At 40.1% G+C, this 13,715-nt stretch overlaps 1 protein-coding gene across 1 annotated transcript in view; it reads left to right on the forward strand.

The window, feature by feature from the left end:
• Positions 1-1,093: 1,093 nt before the first annotated feature.
• ANXA4 (annexin A4) overlaps positions 1,094-13,715 on the forward strand; it is a 39,224-nt gene continuing 26,602 nt past the window's right edge. The window contains exons 1-3 of the mRNA XM_007940092.2: positions 1,094-1,102; positions 7,694-7,781; positions 9,245-9,339. Of these exons, the coding sequence (XP_007938283.1) occupies positions 1,094-1,102; positions 7,694-7,781; positions 9,245-9,339 (192 nt within the window). The remainder of the gene's footprint in view (positions 1,103-7,693; positions 7,782-9,244; positions 9,340-13,715) is intronic.

Here is a 13,715-nt window from a genome sequence, read left to right on the forward strand (position 1 = left end):
TCAGGTAATGCCAGGACTTGGGGCCTTAGGCCCATTCTCTGAGTAGCAAAGATCTAGCTAAATGCTTAGAAAAGGAGCCTTGTCCATGTGGCTTAGATACAGGAGAAGGGAGGTAGTTGGCTGGCCCCTCAGAGGCCTGCCTATATATCATGTTAACCCCCTGAGATTCTTAGACTACACTGAAGATATTTCTTGCATTCTGAATGACTGAACAAATGTGTGATGATTCACACCTTCTTGATGAAGGAGAGGATGCTGAAGAGAACCGAGGGTGAAATTGAATATGTAAGATTGCAGCTTACAGGGAAGAAGTCCAGAGATGGTGGCAGTGAAAGTGGCCATTGGGAAAATTAAATGAGTCTAGTGTTGATTGGATAGGAGCTCTGGTAGCATAGTGCCTAAGGCACTTGACTGCTAACCAGAAGGCTGGCGGTTCAAACCCACCAGCCACTCCTCAGAAGAAAGGTTGGGCAATCCTACTTCTGTAGTGATATTGCCTCGGAAACCCAAGGAGGGGTTGCTATGAGTCAGGGCCGATTCGACGGCACATAACAACAACAACAACGGTGTTGATTGGGCTGTTGGCCTGTTCTGTTCTCTGTTGTTTCACTCTCACACACACATGCAGAGTGTAAGCTAGAAGACACAGTACATTTTCCTGGTGTTATTGGACTCTCTCTTCTCTCCAATGGGGGCACTTCTTCTGATCCTGTATAATATATGGCTCAGGATCTATGTTTACCTTGGGTACAAGTAATGTTACTTCACCTTAACAAAACAATAGGAGTCATTTCTGTAGCATGTGTCTCCAAATAGAACAGATAAGAAAGTATTTTGCTAGCATACTAAGGTTCCCTGTTCTAACAATTTTTAACAGTTATTAACCTGTTTCTTGTATCTGGCTAATAAATAGCTGACCTCTTCATGAAGATGAGTATCACTTCCTCATGGTTTAACTTTGTATAAACTTATAGATTATCTTGATTAATGATTTTAATGCTATTTCCCTTATCACTGTAATTTCCCCCTCTCTGCTTTTATCACAGAGGAACGTCTGCTTGGGTGAGCTGAACTCTGATCTTGACATAGAGTCATGGCCATGGTAAGTTGTGGGGTGCCTTGTCCTACCTGGTGCCAGCCCAAGACAGGTACAGGATGTGTACTCAAGGACTGTGGGTTTAAACAAAGGTTTGTTTGCTCAACAGGGGGAGAGGGAGGAAATGAAAAGACAGGTTGTTTCTGTTTTTCTCTTTTTAAAATATCATTTTATATTCTTTGAGGAGTGGTGAGTAACTTGATCCTGAAAAAAAGGGAGAATCCTTTGAATCCTTCGGGTCGCTATGAGTCAGGTCCGACTCGACGGCGCATAACAACAACAACAACATCTTGAGAATGTTAGAAACAAGTTACAGTTTTCTCTCTGCAAGAAGCACTACATGTTCACTGTAGAAAATTTAGGTAAATTTAAAAAGTAAAAATTCCACAGATTGTACCACAAGGAGGTGACAACTGTGGACATTTTGGTGTAACTCTGTAGCTTCAGGCTCATTAAGAAGGGTATTTCTTAGCCATCAGGGCTTGTCACTTGCCTCCTGCTCTCACTGGCTGTGATCCGTGGAGCTTGGTTATCTGATCTGGGACAGGCAGGGAATCCGATCCGTTTGAGATTACTGTAAAATTCAGTGCTGAAGTGGAGCTGAGTTCCTTCCCTGCACATACGGCTCTGCTTGGTGCCAGCCATCTGCTCTCCTTCTCCTAGGCAGGTGATTCTGATCCCTGGTATTCCGGGAAGGAATAATAGTAGGTATAATCTTACACCTGAAGAGGAACTGAAAATCCCACTAGCTGTAACCACCTGCCTTTAGGAAGGTGGTTGTATAAAGTAAACTATCTTAGGCAAATGGTTATATTTTCTTTTGAAAAAATTAAATTGGATATTCTATAGTTTTCTTCATCAACCCTGACAAAGACATAATCATGTCTGCCCAAAATTTCTCATGCTGTCATTTAAATTCTGTTTCTTCTTGATTGAGTCTCCCTGGGGACATGGAGAATATGTATTCAGAAATGCTTATGGTCCCTGCTTTGTGCCAGATGTAGGCTGGGGGATTCAAAGATTAATGGGTTACCCTTTTTGTTTTCAAGAAGCTCGAAGTCTTATTACTTGTGAAGACTGTAACCAAGTAACCTGTAGGTGTGTTATCCACTCTAGGAAAAATATCTTGGTTGCTCCCTCTTTCCTCTTAGAATTTGTTTTTCCAACATGGCTGTTACTTATTAGACAGGTAGAAGACATTTTTAAAGGAAGCAAAAACCATGCAATACAGTTACCATAGTGTAATTCCCAACTATTTCGCATCACTTTATTTTAGACCCTATTCATATGTAGAATGATTTCCAAATTATATTATGAGCATAAATAACATTTTTGTCATCTATTTTTTCACTTAGTATAGGAAAATGCTTAAAATAGAATGATAAATGAAAGATTCAGAATACAAACGTATGTGTTTATACTGATCTTAGTTATGCTAACACGTATATATTAACTTTTATATCATATTACAATTTTTACTCTAGGTGGTAGATTTATGGATGTTTTTATTTTCATCTTCTTTTTTGTATTTTCTAAATTTTTTTACAACAAGCATATGATACATTTCTAAAACAAAAACATATTTTAAAAACCAAGTATGAAAAAATATTTTCTTTATGGAGGTGTAATTTACACATGGTGAAATGCACAGTTCTGGAGTCCACTGCTAGATGAGTTTTAACACGTGCATATACCTGTGTAACCTACTGTCCTATCAAGGTACAACATTTCTTCACTCCAGAAAGTTCACTTATGCCCCTTCCTGCCCACTCCCCACCAGCTCCCTTTTCCACTCTGAAATGCAACTACTGTTCTGATTGTTATCACCATAGGTTAGTTTTGTTCTGGTCTAGAATACACTATAAATGAAATCATACAATATGTACTTCTTTTGTATCTGGCTTCTTTTGCTAAGCATTATGATTTTAAAATTCATCTGTGATGCATTATGTTTGTTGCTTTGTCCCTTTTTGTTTTGATTAGTATTCCATTATATCAAAAATATCCTTCAAAACATTTTGATATAATGGAATAGTAATCAAAAACAAAGCAAAACAAAAAGGACAAAGGAGCAAGCATACAGCATCATAGATGAATTTTAAAATGATAATGCTTAGCAAAAGAAGCTAGATACAAAAGAAATACATATTGTATGTTTCCATTCATAGCGTATTCTAGTCCAGACAAAACTATTATATAGGAGCTCTGGTGGCGTCGCCGTTCCTAAGGCATTTGACTGCTAACCAGAAGGCTGGTGGTTCAAACCCACCAGCCATTCCTCGAAGGAAGGTTGGGCAATCTACTTCTATAGAGATACCGCCTCGGAAACCCAAGGAGGGGTCGTTATGAGTTGGATCTGACTGACAACAGTGAGTTTGCTTTTTTTTTTTTTTTTTTTGAGATTCCATTATATTGTATCCCAATATTTCTGATGTTTATCTCATCTTCATTATTATTCTAATGACTGAATAATATTTCACCAATTGTGATACAGCACCTCTTTCCAGTTATTATATTTTGTCATTCTTCCCTACATCCTTCTGTTTCCTGTGCTGCTCTCACAGATGCCCTTCTGGAATGGAGTCTTCTGCCTTCCCATCAGATAATGGCACAGGATGCCCTGGAATTCAATCAATACAGATACTTTAGGGCTAATAGAACAATTTTTTTTCCAGGAAAAGAGTCACTAAGAATGGTAATTGATAAACTCAGCTGCTCCTGCAAAGCTATCGATTTATCTTGTTAGGTATTAATTTTAATTTTATACTAGTGTCCGTAGGAGCTCTGGTAGCGTAGTGCCTAAGGCACTTGACTGCTAACCAGAAGGCTGGTGGTTCAAACCCACCAGCCACTCCTCGGAAGGAAGGTTGGGCAATCTACTTCCGTAGTGATACTGCCTGGGAAACCCAAGGAGGGGTCGCTATGAGTCGGGTCCGACTCGATGGCACATAACAACAACAACAACTAGTGTCCCTTAGCAATGCAATTTGCTTTAAAGCAAAATTCAGTGTTTGAGCACCACCCAAAAAAAAAGTTCAATACTTAAGTTGCAAAAGAACCTTGTGAAGCTGTTTGACTCAAGGAAGCTGTCTCATGTAACGCCAGTGGCTGAATTAAGCAATGTTGGAATTTGACACCAAATCACCAATTTGTGTAAGTTGGGAGAATAATATATAGTAAAAGAAAAGAAATAAAGTGCTGAAGAAAGTTGATGTCATAGATTTTTACTTTCTGTACACTGTCAGGTGTATAGAGGAGCTATATGACGACTGAGTGCTAGACACTGACCTTATCTAGTATAGGAAAGCCTAGGAGCTCTGGTAGTGTAGTGCCTAAGGCACTTGACTGCTAACCAGAAGGCTGGGGTTTCAAACCCACCAGCCACTCCTTGGAAGGAAGGTTGGGCAATCTACTTCCATAGTGATACCACCTCAGAAACTCAAGGAGGGGTCGCTATGAGTCAGGTCCAACTCCACGGCACATAGCAACAACAAGTCTTTCATCAGGCGAGGCCCACAACCTCTGGTACCTGAAGCCTTTGGATGAGCTTTTTGTAGGCCACAGTGGGCCTAGGAAGTTCAAGGCAAGCTGGAATAGCTCATAGAGCTCAAATCTGGCTGGTAGAAAATGACCCTAAACCAAAAAACCAAACTCACTGCCATTGAGTTGGATCCGACTCATAATGACCCCTCCTTGGGTTTCCAAGGCAGTCCTTCTACAGAAGTAGATTGCCCAGTCTTCCTTCCGAGGAGTGGGTGGTGGTTTGAACCACAGCCTTCTGGTTAGCAGTCAAGTGCCTTCGGTACTGGACCACCAGAGCACTTTTATTTGTTTTAAGTGGGCCAGATTACATTCTTAGATCAAATTAAATCATCAGAGAGCTTTAAATCTATATGACATTGTTTTTGACACCTTGTACAAATTGCCTGTTCTAGATTTTGCTTTGGCATTACCCCATAGGCTTACTTTGAGGGCCATTATAAGAAATAGACAATTTACTGTGGTGATGAAGTCACATTTAAGAATAATGACAGCCACCAAGTTTGAGTGTTGACTGTTTGCTGTGTTCTGTGCTAAATGAAATATATATGTATCCCAAACCCAACTAATTGCTGTTGAGTTGATTCTAACTCATGGAGAGCCGATGTTTTTACAGTAGAACTGTACTCCATAGGGAGTTTTCAGTGGCTGTGACCTCTTGACAGTAGAATCCCAGGCCTTTCTTCCAAGACACCTCTGGGTAGATTCGACTGCCCACCTTTCAGTTAGTAGCTGAACACTTAACCTTTTATGCCACCCAGGGACTATATATATACATATACATATATACACACACATATATACTTAACTTTAACTTAACTAACTTTATAGAGACACACACACACACGTGTGTGTTTATATGTGGTGGCACTGTGCCTATGGCATCTGACACCCAAAAGGTTGGTGATTCAAACCCACCAGCCCTCTGCAGAAGGAAGACTGGGCAATCTACTCTGTAAAGATTTACCGCCTTGGAAACCCAATGAGAGTCGCTATGAGTCAGAGACAACTTGATGGTTGCCAGTTTGGTTTGGGCTTATATGTATGTAATTCCTGCTTCATTATTACAATAACCCTGTAGGTTGTTACTGTTATTCCCAATAGTGTGAAATAGAAAAAGGAAAACTTCCCCCAGGCCATTCAGCTAGAGAAGATGGAAGTCAAGACCACACCAAGGTCTCTCTCACTCTAATGCTTGTGTTCCTTCCCACTCAATTATGCTGCTTCTCACAGTAGTCCATCATATCTTCATGAAGACCCACCTTTCTGATTGTCTTTTCTTTCTTAATTTTTATTATATCTGCATACAAAAGTAGACAGTATTATTACCAGGAACTTTATTTACCTATCGGTAATTATTAACTCATGGTCAATCATGTTCCTTCTTTATCTCTACTTAATTTGCTCCTTCTGGGTTAACTTAAAGCAAATTCCAGACAGCTTATCATTCATCTGTAATGTATTTTAATATTAAAGACAAAGACTGTTAGTAAAATAAAGATGTAGAGAAATTGGAACTCTCGTATGTTGCTGAGGGTAAAGTGGTACAGTCACTGTAGAAAACAGTTCAGTGTTTCCTCAGAAAGTTAAACATAGAATTGCCCTATGACCCAGCGGTTCTACTCCTCAGTATATACCCGAAATAATTGAAAACAAGTATTCAAACAGACATTTATACATGAATGCTTATATTAGCACTATTCACAATAGTCAGATGGTGGAAACAACCCAAATCTCCATCAACAGATACATGGATAAATAAGTGTGATATATGCATACAATGGAATATTATTTAGCCATAAAAAGGAAGAGAGTATGTGTACAATGCTACAACATAGATGAATCATGAATACATTATACTAAGTAAAAGAAGCCAGACCAAAAAAGGTCATATATTGTGTGATGCCATTTACAGTATATGTAACATTCAGAATAGGCAGATCCATGGAGACAGAAAGCAGACTAGTGGTTGTCAGGGGCTGAAGTAAGGGGAATGGGGAGTGACTCCTAACTGGTATGGGGTTTCCTTTTTGGGATGATGAAAAAGCCTTAGAACTAGGTAGATATGATAGTTGTGCAACATTGTCAATGTCATGAATACCACTGAATTGTAACACATTAACACTTTAAAATGGTTAATGGTTAATTTTATGTCACATGAATTTTACCTCAACTAAAAGATACATAATACCATTATCCCACCTAAAAAAGTTAATAATTTCTTAATATTATGAAATACTAAGTCAGTGTTAAAATTTCCAGTTGTCTGATAAATGTCATTTTTTTCCCCTTAAATTTAACTCTTTGATTCAGGATCAAAATAAAGTTCATGCATTGTGATTATTGATTTGCCTTTTAAATCTATTTTAATCTACAGTTTTGCTCCTTCCGTCCTTAGTGGTTGAAGAAACTAGATCATTTGTCCAGTGGTGTTTCTCATAGTCTGGCTTTTCTGATTATAGTCCTGTGATGTGGTTTAACCTTTTCCTCCCCCTTTTATTTCCTATTAATTGCTGTTTATCTACAGAGACTTGATCAAATTCAAGTTTGAGTTTTTCCTTTTATTTGGGAGACAAGATTGTTTAATAGGTGATACTGTAACTCCTCTTACACTCATTTCCTTGGCCACCACACTTGAGCCCACTGACTTGCAGTTGTGCTCCTCCTACAGAAGCTAGTTCCAGCCTCAGGGCCTTTGCCATAGCTGTTTCCTCAGCCTGTAACACTCTTCCCCCTGATGTTTGCATGATCAACTCTTTCGTGTTGTTCAGATGTCTGCCTAAATGTTACTTATAAGAGCAGTCCTTCAAGGACCTCTGTTTGCTTCACAATACTTCTCACCACTGGACTTTCTAGACTATGAAGTTGTTGGCTTGTTTACTCTTTGTCTTCCCCTGAATAGCACATCAGTTCCATGGGAGCAGGATCCTTGTGTCTCACACTTACTGCCACGCTCCCTAGAGTAGTGTCTAATGCTCAGATGTTTGCTGAACAGTGCATGGTGCCTGGTGCCAGTAAGATGCAGCCTCTTGATCACATTACTCTCTGTGTGCTCAGGGAACCAAAGGAGGGACTGTCAAAGCTGCTTCAGGATTCAATGCCATGGAAGATGCCCAGAATCTGAGGAAGGCTATGAAAGGGCTCGGTAAGTGCCCCACTGAAGGTGAATCCTCCCTTGTGCATACGTTGCACAGTAAAGATTCACACAGATTTGTAATTTCCATTGGGAGGGGTGGATGGAGGGAGGATCATCCAGGATTCACTAATTTAAGATATACTCAGTCCTCTGGTGAACATGAGTTGTTCTCACTTAAAGAAAATACAACAGAATACCAACTGGATGGGAGAGCATTGATTGTTCACTTTAATATAGAAGTTTGTACTTAATACACTCATTTTGAGTTTCCCCCATTATTTTGAATGATAAAATTATGAATCTATATATAAACTTTAGAAATGTATGTATTTTCTAGTTAGTGTTAGCATGTGTAGCATTGCTATAAGGTTTACAGAGCACTTTCACCAACATCATCTCATTGGACATACACAACAACCCTGTGATGCAGTGAAAGCAGCTATTGCTATTGTTATCTGAGCCCCATTTTACAAATGTGGAAACTAAGACCCAGAGAAATTAAGCAACTGTCACAATGTCTCATTAAATGGAACTGAGCTCATAGTATGCAGAGCTAGTCTCAAATGCAGGCTTGCCAGCTCTAAGTCCACCTTCTTTCCCTTTTATCCCTCTGCCTCCTGCTGCTGTGATAGTACCAGTGTGCAGTTTGTAGGACTTTATGTGAGAAGACTGTGTATATATGACTAGAAGATCTTGTCTTCTAGAACACTATCCTCCAGTTAGCTCCCCGAGGACCACGGCCTCATTTTGGATGAGCACAGTAATGTGAGGTGTTCTACAGCCTGCCCAGGCCTGGTCCCTGCCTCTAGAGCCTTGCCTAAGTTGACTTTTGGCTAGAAAGGTGCCCTTAGTTGACTGCTTTTATTTAGAACCTCCTTGAGATTTGGGTAAAAACACTTGACCCTGAAACCTATTTCCCTAATCTTTCTATCCAAAAAGAGTTCATTTTATTTAATACCAGTGCTACTAACAAGAATAGTGGCAACCATTTATTAAGTTCTGCTGTGTGTCAGGCACAATGCTAGATGCATGGATTACCTCTTTGCATCCTGTTAACAGACTGTTTTCACTGATGAGAAAGCTGAGTTCAGGGAGGTCAGATAACTTCCTCAAGGTCTCAGAACTAGTAAGTGTTGAGTCAGGGCTCCATTCCAGGCCGTCTGACTTCAGAGCTAGAGCTAAGACCACCTATCCTGCCGCCTACCTCTGAGCAGAGCATTGGTTTGATCTATATTTCCTTCTCATTTTCATTCTCATAAATAAAATGGAAACTATACAGAGCCCACCATTTTTTTCAGGTTTATCATAATTCACTAGGATATAGCAAGAATACTGTAATTCAGAAAGCGGACCACATGGTATTTCAACTCTCAAAATAAGAGGTTATGTTTGGGTCACTCTATTGACTGCAGAGGAACTCACTTTTTCATTCCTCTCTCAGTCACAATTACTTGCTCTGCTCTGCTCCCCAGGCACTGATGAAGATGGCATTATTAATGTCCTGGCCTACCGCAACACTGCCCAGCGCCAGGAAATCAGGACGGCTTACAAGAGCACCATTGGCAGGGTAGGCCGCAGTCTCTCCTGCTCTGTTTGGTTGACAAGGGACTTGTTAGGCTACCTGACCTACATGCCTAAAGTAGCCCTGTGGTTGTTTTGTTTGGTTGGTTGGTTTTTATAATGTTTTATTGTGATTTGCGTGAAAGTTTACAAAGCAAATTCATTTTCCATTCAACAGTTCGTATGTATTTTGTTTCATGACATTGGTGATGTAACAGCTCTCTTCCCACTTCCTCCCTATGGTTACCTTTTCCCTGTGTCCTTTTTTCCTACGTTATTCCTGCCCCTGAGTTGTCTCCCTCTGCAAATACTGCCCATCTGATCTTCCATGGAGTGTACCTTTCTGGTGTAATTGCTCACTTTGTAGTCCTGTCTATTGTTTGGCTGAAGATTAAGCCAAGGGAGTGAGTTCAATTCCAGGCATGAAAGGTGACTAGGGGCCATAGTCTAGGGGGTTTCACTAGACTCTATCAGATCAGTAAGCCTGGTCTTTTTTATGATTTTGAGGTTTGATAAATGATTTTCTCCTGAAGTTGCCTTGTATTTTTGAAGAAAGATCCCTTGCCTTATTTAAAGAAGTTTTTGAAAAATAGTTTCAACAGGTTGGCATGTTTCTTCTATAATACTCAGCCAGAGGTGAATTGAGGGGTTCTTTTCTCACAAACTTCAAGGCCTTGGGATCACCTCTTCCAAGTTTTTACAAAGGTTTGGTTGTTATATGGGCTCAACTAGCACCATTTTGAGCAGTGGAAGCACAGGCCGGGCTGAGCTTCCAGCATTGCCTCCTGGACTGTGATGGTTAAGGGTGGGGATAGTGACTTATTTTCAAGTCACTGTGGTGGTGGCTTCTTCTTCCTTGTCTTCTTCTTCCTCTAATAGACTTTATTTTTGAGAGAATTGTTAGCTTCTCATATGCGCTTTCCCCCACGTCATTTCTCTTACTAACATCTTACATTAGTTTCCCTTGCGTCTCTCCACTTGCTTCTGCTGTAATAGATATTGCTATGACAGTACTGACATACAGTATATGGGATTGATGAACTAACATTAATACATTATTGTTAACTAAAGTCCATACTTTGCATTGGGGTTCATTCTTTGTATTATCCAGTTCTTTGGGTTTTGACAAATGCTTAATGTCATATAGCCTCCATTACAATAACATACTGACCTAAAAAATGCCCTGAGTTCCCTGTTCATCCCTCCCACACACTCCCTGCATCCCTGGAAACCACTGATCTTTTCACTATCTCTATAGCTTTGCACAGGAGCTCTGGTGGTATAGTGCCTAAGGCATTTGCCTGCTCACAGAAGGCTTGCAGTTCAAACCCACCAGCCACTTCCTGGAAGGAAGGTTGGGCAATCTACTTCTGTAGTGATATCGCCTCAGAAACCCAAGGAGGGTTGCTATGAGTCGGATCTAACTCCATTGCAGTGGTTGTGTTTTTGTGTATAGCTTTGCACTATGCCTCCTTTCTGGACCACTCACCAAACTGACTAAAACATTGAAATCCAGTTATAAACAGGCTCTTAGGCTAATTAGGGTCCATCTTTTCCACAGAAACCCATTTTTAGTATATATTCCTTTGATGATTCTCAACTGAGGTACCAAACCAAACCAAACCCACTGCTGTGGAGTCAGAGCCGACTCACAGCAACTCCTCCTTGGGTTTCCGAGGCAGTATCACTACGGAAGTAGATTGCCCAACCTTCCTTCCAAGCAGTAGCTGGTAGATTTGAACCACCAGCCTTCTGGTTAGCAGTCACATGCCTTAGGCAATGCGCCACCAGAGCTCTTCAACTGAGGTACACCCCTTCAAATTCTAGACTAGAGTTTTATGTGTTTTGATACATGTGTGTATTTAGTAATTTATGCATTCAGAGGTTTGAATGCCTGACCTCTCAGGACCCCCTCGTAGTCTCCATAGTAAAAGACTCATTTCCCAGTGTCACTTTACCCAATCTTTCCATATTACTGACAGCCCATCTGTGTGATTAGTGAGAACGTTTTTGTTGGGGGAAATGTTATTAGTGTCTCCCAGTCTCATCTTAAGACTGCGCTCTCTCCCTGTGCAAGTTTATAAGACTATAAACTTGATATTAACTGCTTCTGTCCTCGAGACACTTTATGGCCAGTCAGACCTTTAGCCCCCTCTCAAAGATTGGCATTGAACTGCTGGGTAGGGCAGATTTGGCTCAGCAGTTTCCCGGAGTTGTTGTTGTTAGCTTTCATCAAGGCCCACATGTGTGCAGAGTAGACCTGCTCCATAGGGTTTTCAAGGCTGTGAACTTTTGGAAGCAGATCACCAGGCCTGTCCTCTGAAGTGTCTCTTGGTGGGTTCAGGCCACCAGCCTTTCAGTTAATAGTTGAGTGCTTAACCATTAGTGCCACCTAGGGAAATCTACATGTAAATCTTCACTGTACACCCCAGTACAGAGGGAGATTTCCTCCCAGCAGAATTGCTACCTGTATCTTCTGGGCATAATATACTCTTCTCCATCCCCAAAGAAATTTAATGAACTCAAATGTATTATTTTGCCACACACATTTGAGGACTAATACTCAGCTCCAGTATTAAGCTAATCTGATGGCAATTTGTAACACAGCCAGCAATGACAAATTGACTGAGCACTAATTTGTTTATTCATTCAATCATTCATTCATTATGTATAGATGTAACATCAAGATGTAAAATAGACTTAACAACAGTGTAATAGAATCAGGTTTGTGAGAATCAGAGATCTGCATTTGAACTATCAATTTGACTTATTAGTTGGTGGTTTTTACTGGGTTCTTAACTCTCTAGCCTGTAAACTGAAGATAATATTATCAGATTTACACAAGCATACCTCAGAGATACTGCAGGTTCGTTTCCAGACCACCACAATAAAAAAATATCACAATAAAGTGAGGTACACAAATTTATTGGTGTCCCAGTACATATTAAAGTTATGTTGACACTGTAGTGTAGTCTTTTAAGTGTGCAATAGCAATATGAAAAAGTTTGAAATATTGTAGGAATTACCAAAATGTCACACAGAGACACAACATGAGCACATGATATTGGAAAAATAAGCCAATATACTTGGCTTGAGCAGACTTGCCACAAACTTTCCATTTTTATCATGCAGTATCTGCAAAACACAGTAAAGTGAAGCTCAGTAAAACAAGGTAAGCCTATAATGTTATTATGAAAAGTAGGAATAATAATTGCAAAATACTGGCACAGGGCCTAGAACATGGTAGGTGTTCAATAAAGGAGAACTGTTAACATTGGAGTTAACAGTTTGCAGAGCACCTGGGCCAGCCGGTAGGACAGGCTGTGAATGAGAAAGCTAATGATATAAATGTCCTAGTAGAGGCAATAGTGAAATTTAAAATGTTATGAGATACAGGCTAACATAGATAAGAACTGGCCCATTTAAAGAATGGCTGGTCTTCCGATGGCAGTCCAATTGTATGGTTCTAGAAGCAAATATCAATAAACGTCTTTAGAATATGGTTTTTCATTAAGTAATTACATTTATTTTTAAGAATCGAGCCTTAAGAAATAAGATTATAATGATTATGACTAAATAAATGCCTTATATATGTAACAGTAGAAAAATAAAAATAGGATACCATCTTAGCTAGTGCTGCTATAACACAAATACCACAAGTGGGTGGCTTTAAAGAACATAAATTTATTTTCTCATAGTTCTGGAGGCTAAAAGTCCAAATCACAGTCATGGCTGTACCATTTCCTTCCCAAGTATTCCTTAGTTCATTGGCAATCCTCACATGATTACCCTTGTATCTAAACTGTACTTTTTGATGCATGGAAATCATTAGTCCAAGGGACTAGTGGACCAAGGGAACCTTAACGTACACAATCCTGAGACCGGAAGAACTAGGTGGGGCCCAGCTACCATTGCCAACCACTTGGAAAAGAATCAAAATTAGAGATCCTGCATACAGTGGGAGAAAAAATGTAGAAAAGCACTCAAAATCATGGAAAAAAAAAAAAAAGTCCAGGCTTACTGGTCTAATGGAGACTGGTCGAGCCCCCGAGACTATGGCCCTGGGTCACCCTTCAAGCCTGAAATTGAACTCACTCCCTTGGCTCAACTTCCAGCCAAATAATAGGACTATCAGGTGACCACTTACTCCAGGGAGGTGCACTTCTTGGAACAATCAAGTATGGGAGATCAAAAGTGCAGCACTTGTGCAGGGATAAGGCTTAGAAGACAGGAATACATAGGAAAGAAGGACACAGGGAAAAGATAACCACAGGGAGGAAGTGGGAAGAGAACTGTTACATTGTGGGGATTGCAGTCGATGTCATGAAACAAAATGTGTATGAACTGTTGAATTGTAGACTAATTTGCTTGGTAAATTTTCAC

Source organism: Orycteropus afer, unplaced genomic scaffold, assembly GCF_000298275.1.
Source record: "Orycteropus afer afer isolate SDZICR_OR568_19922 unplaced genomic scaffold, OryAfe1.0 scaffold00065, whole genome shotgun sequence".
Taxonomy (NCBI): domain Eukaryota; kingdom Metazoa; phylum Chordata; class Mammalia; order Tubulidentata; family Orycteropodidae; genus Orycteropus; species Orycteropus afer.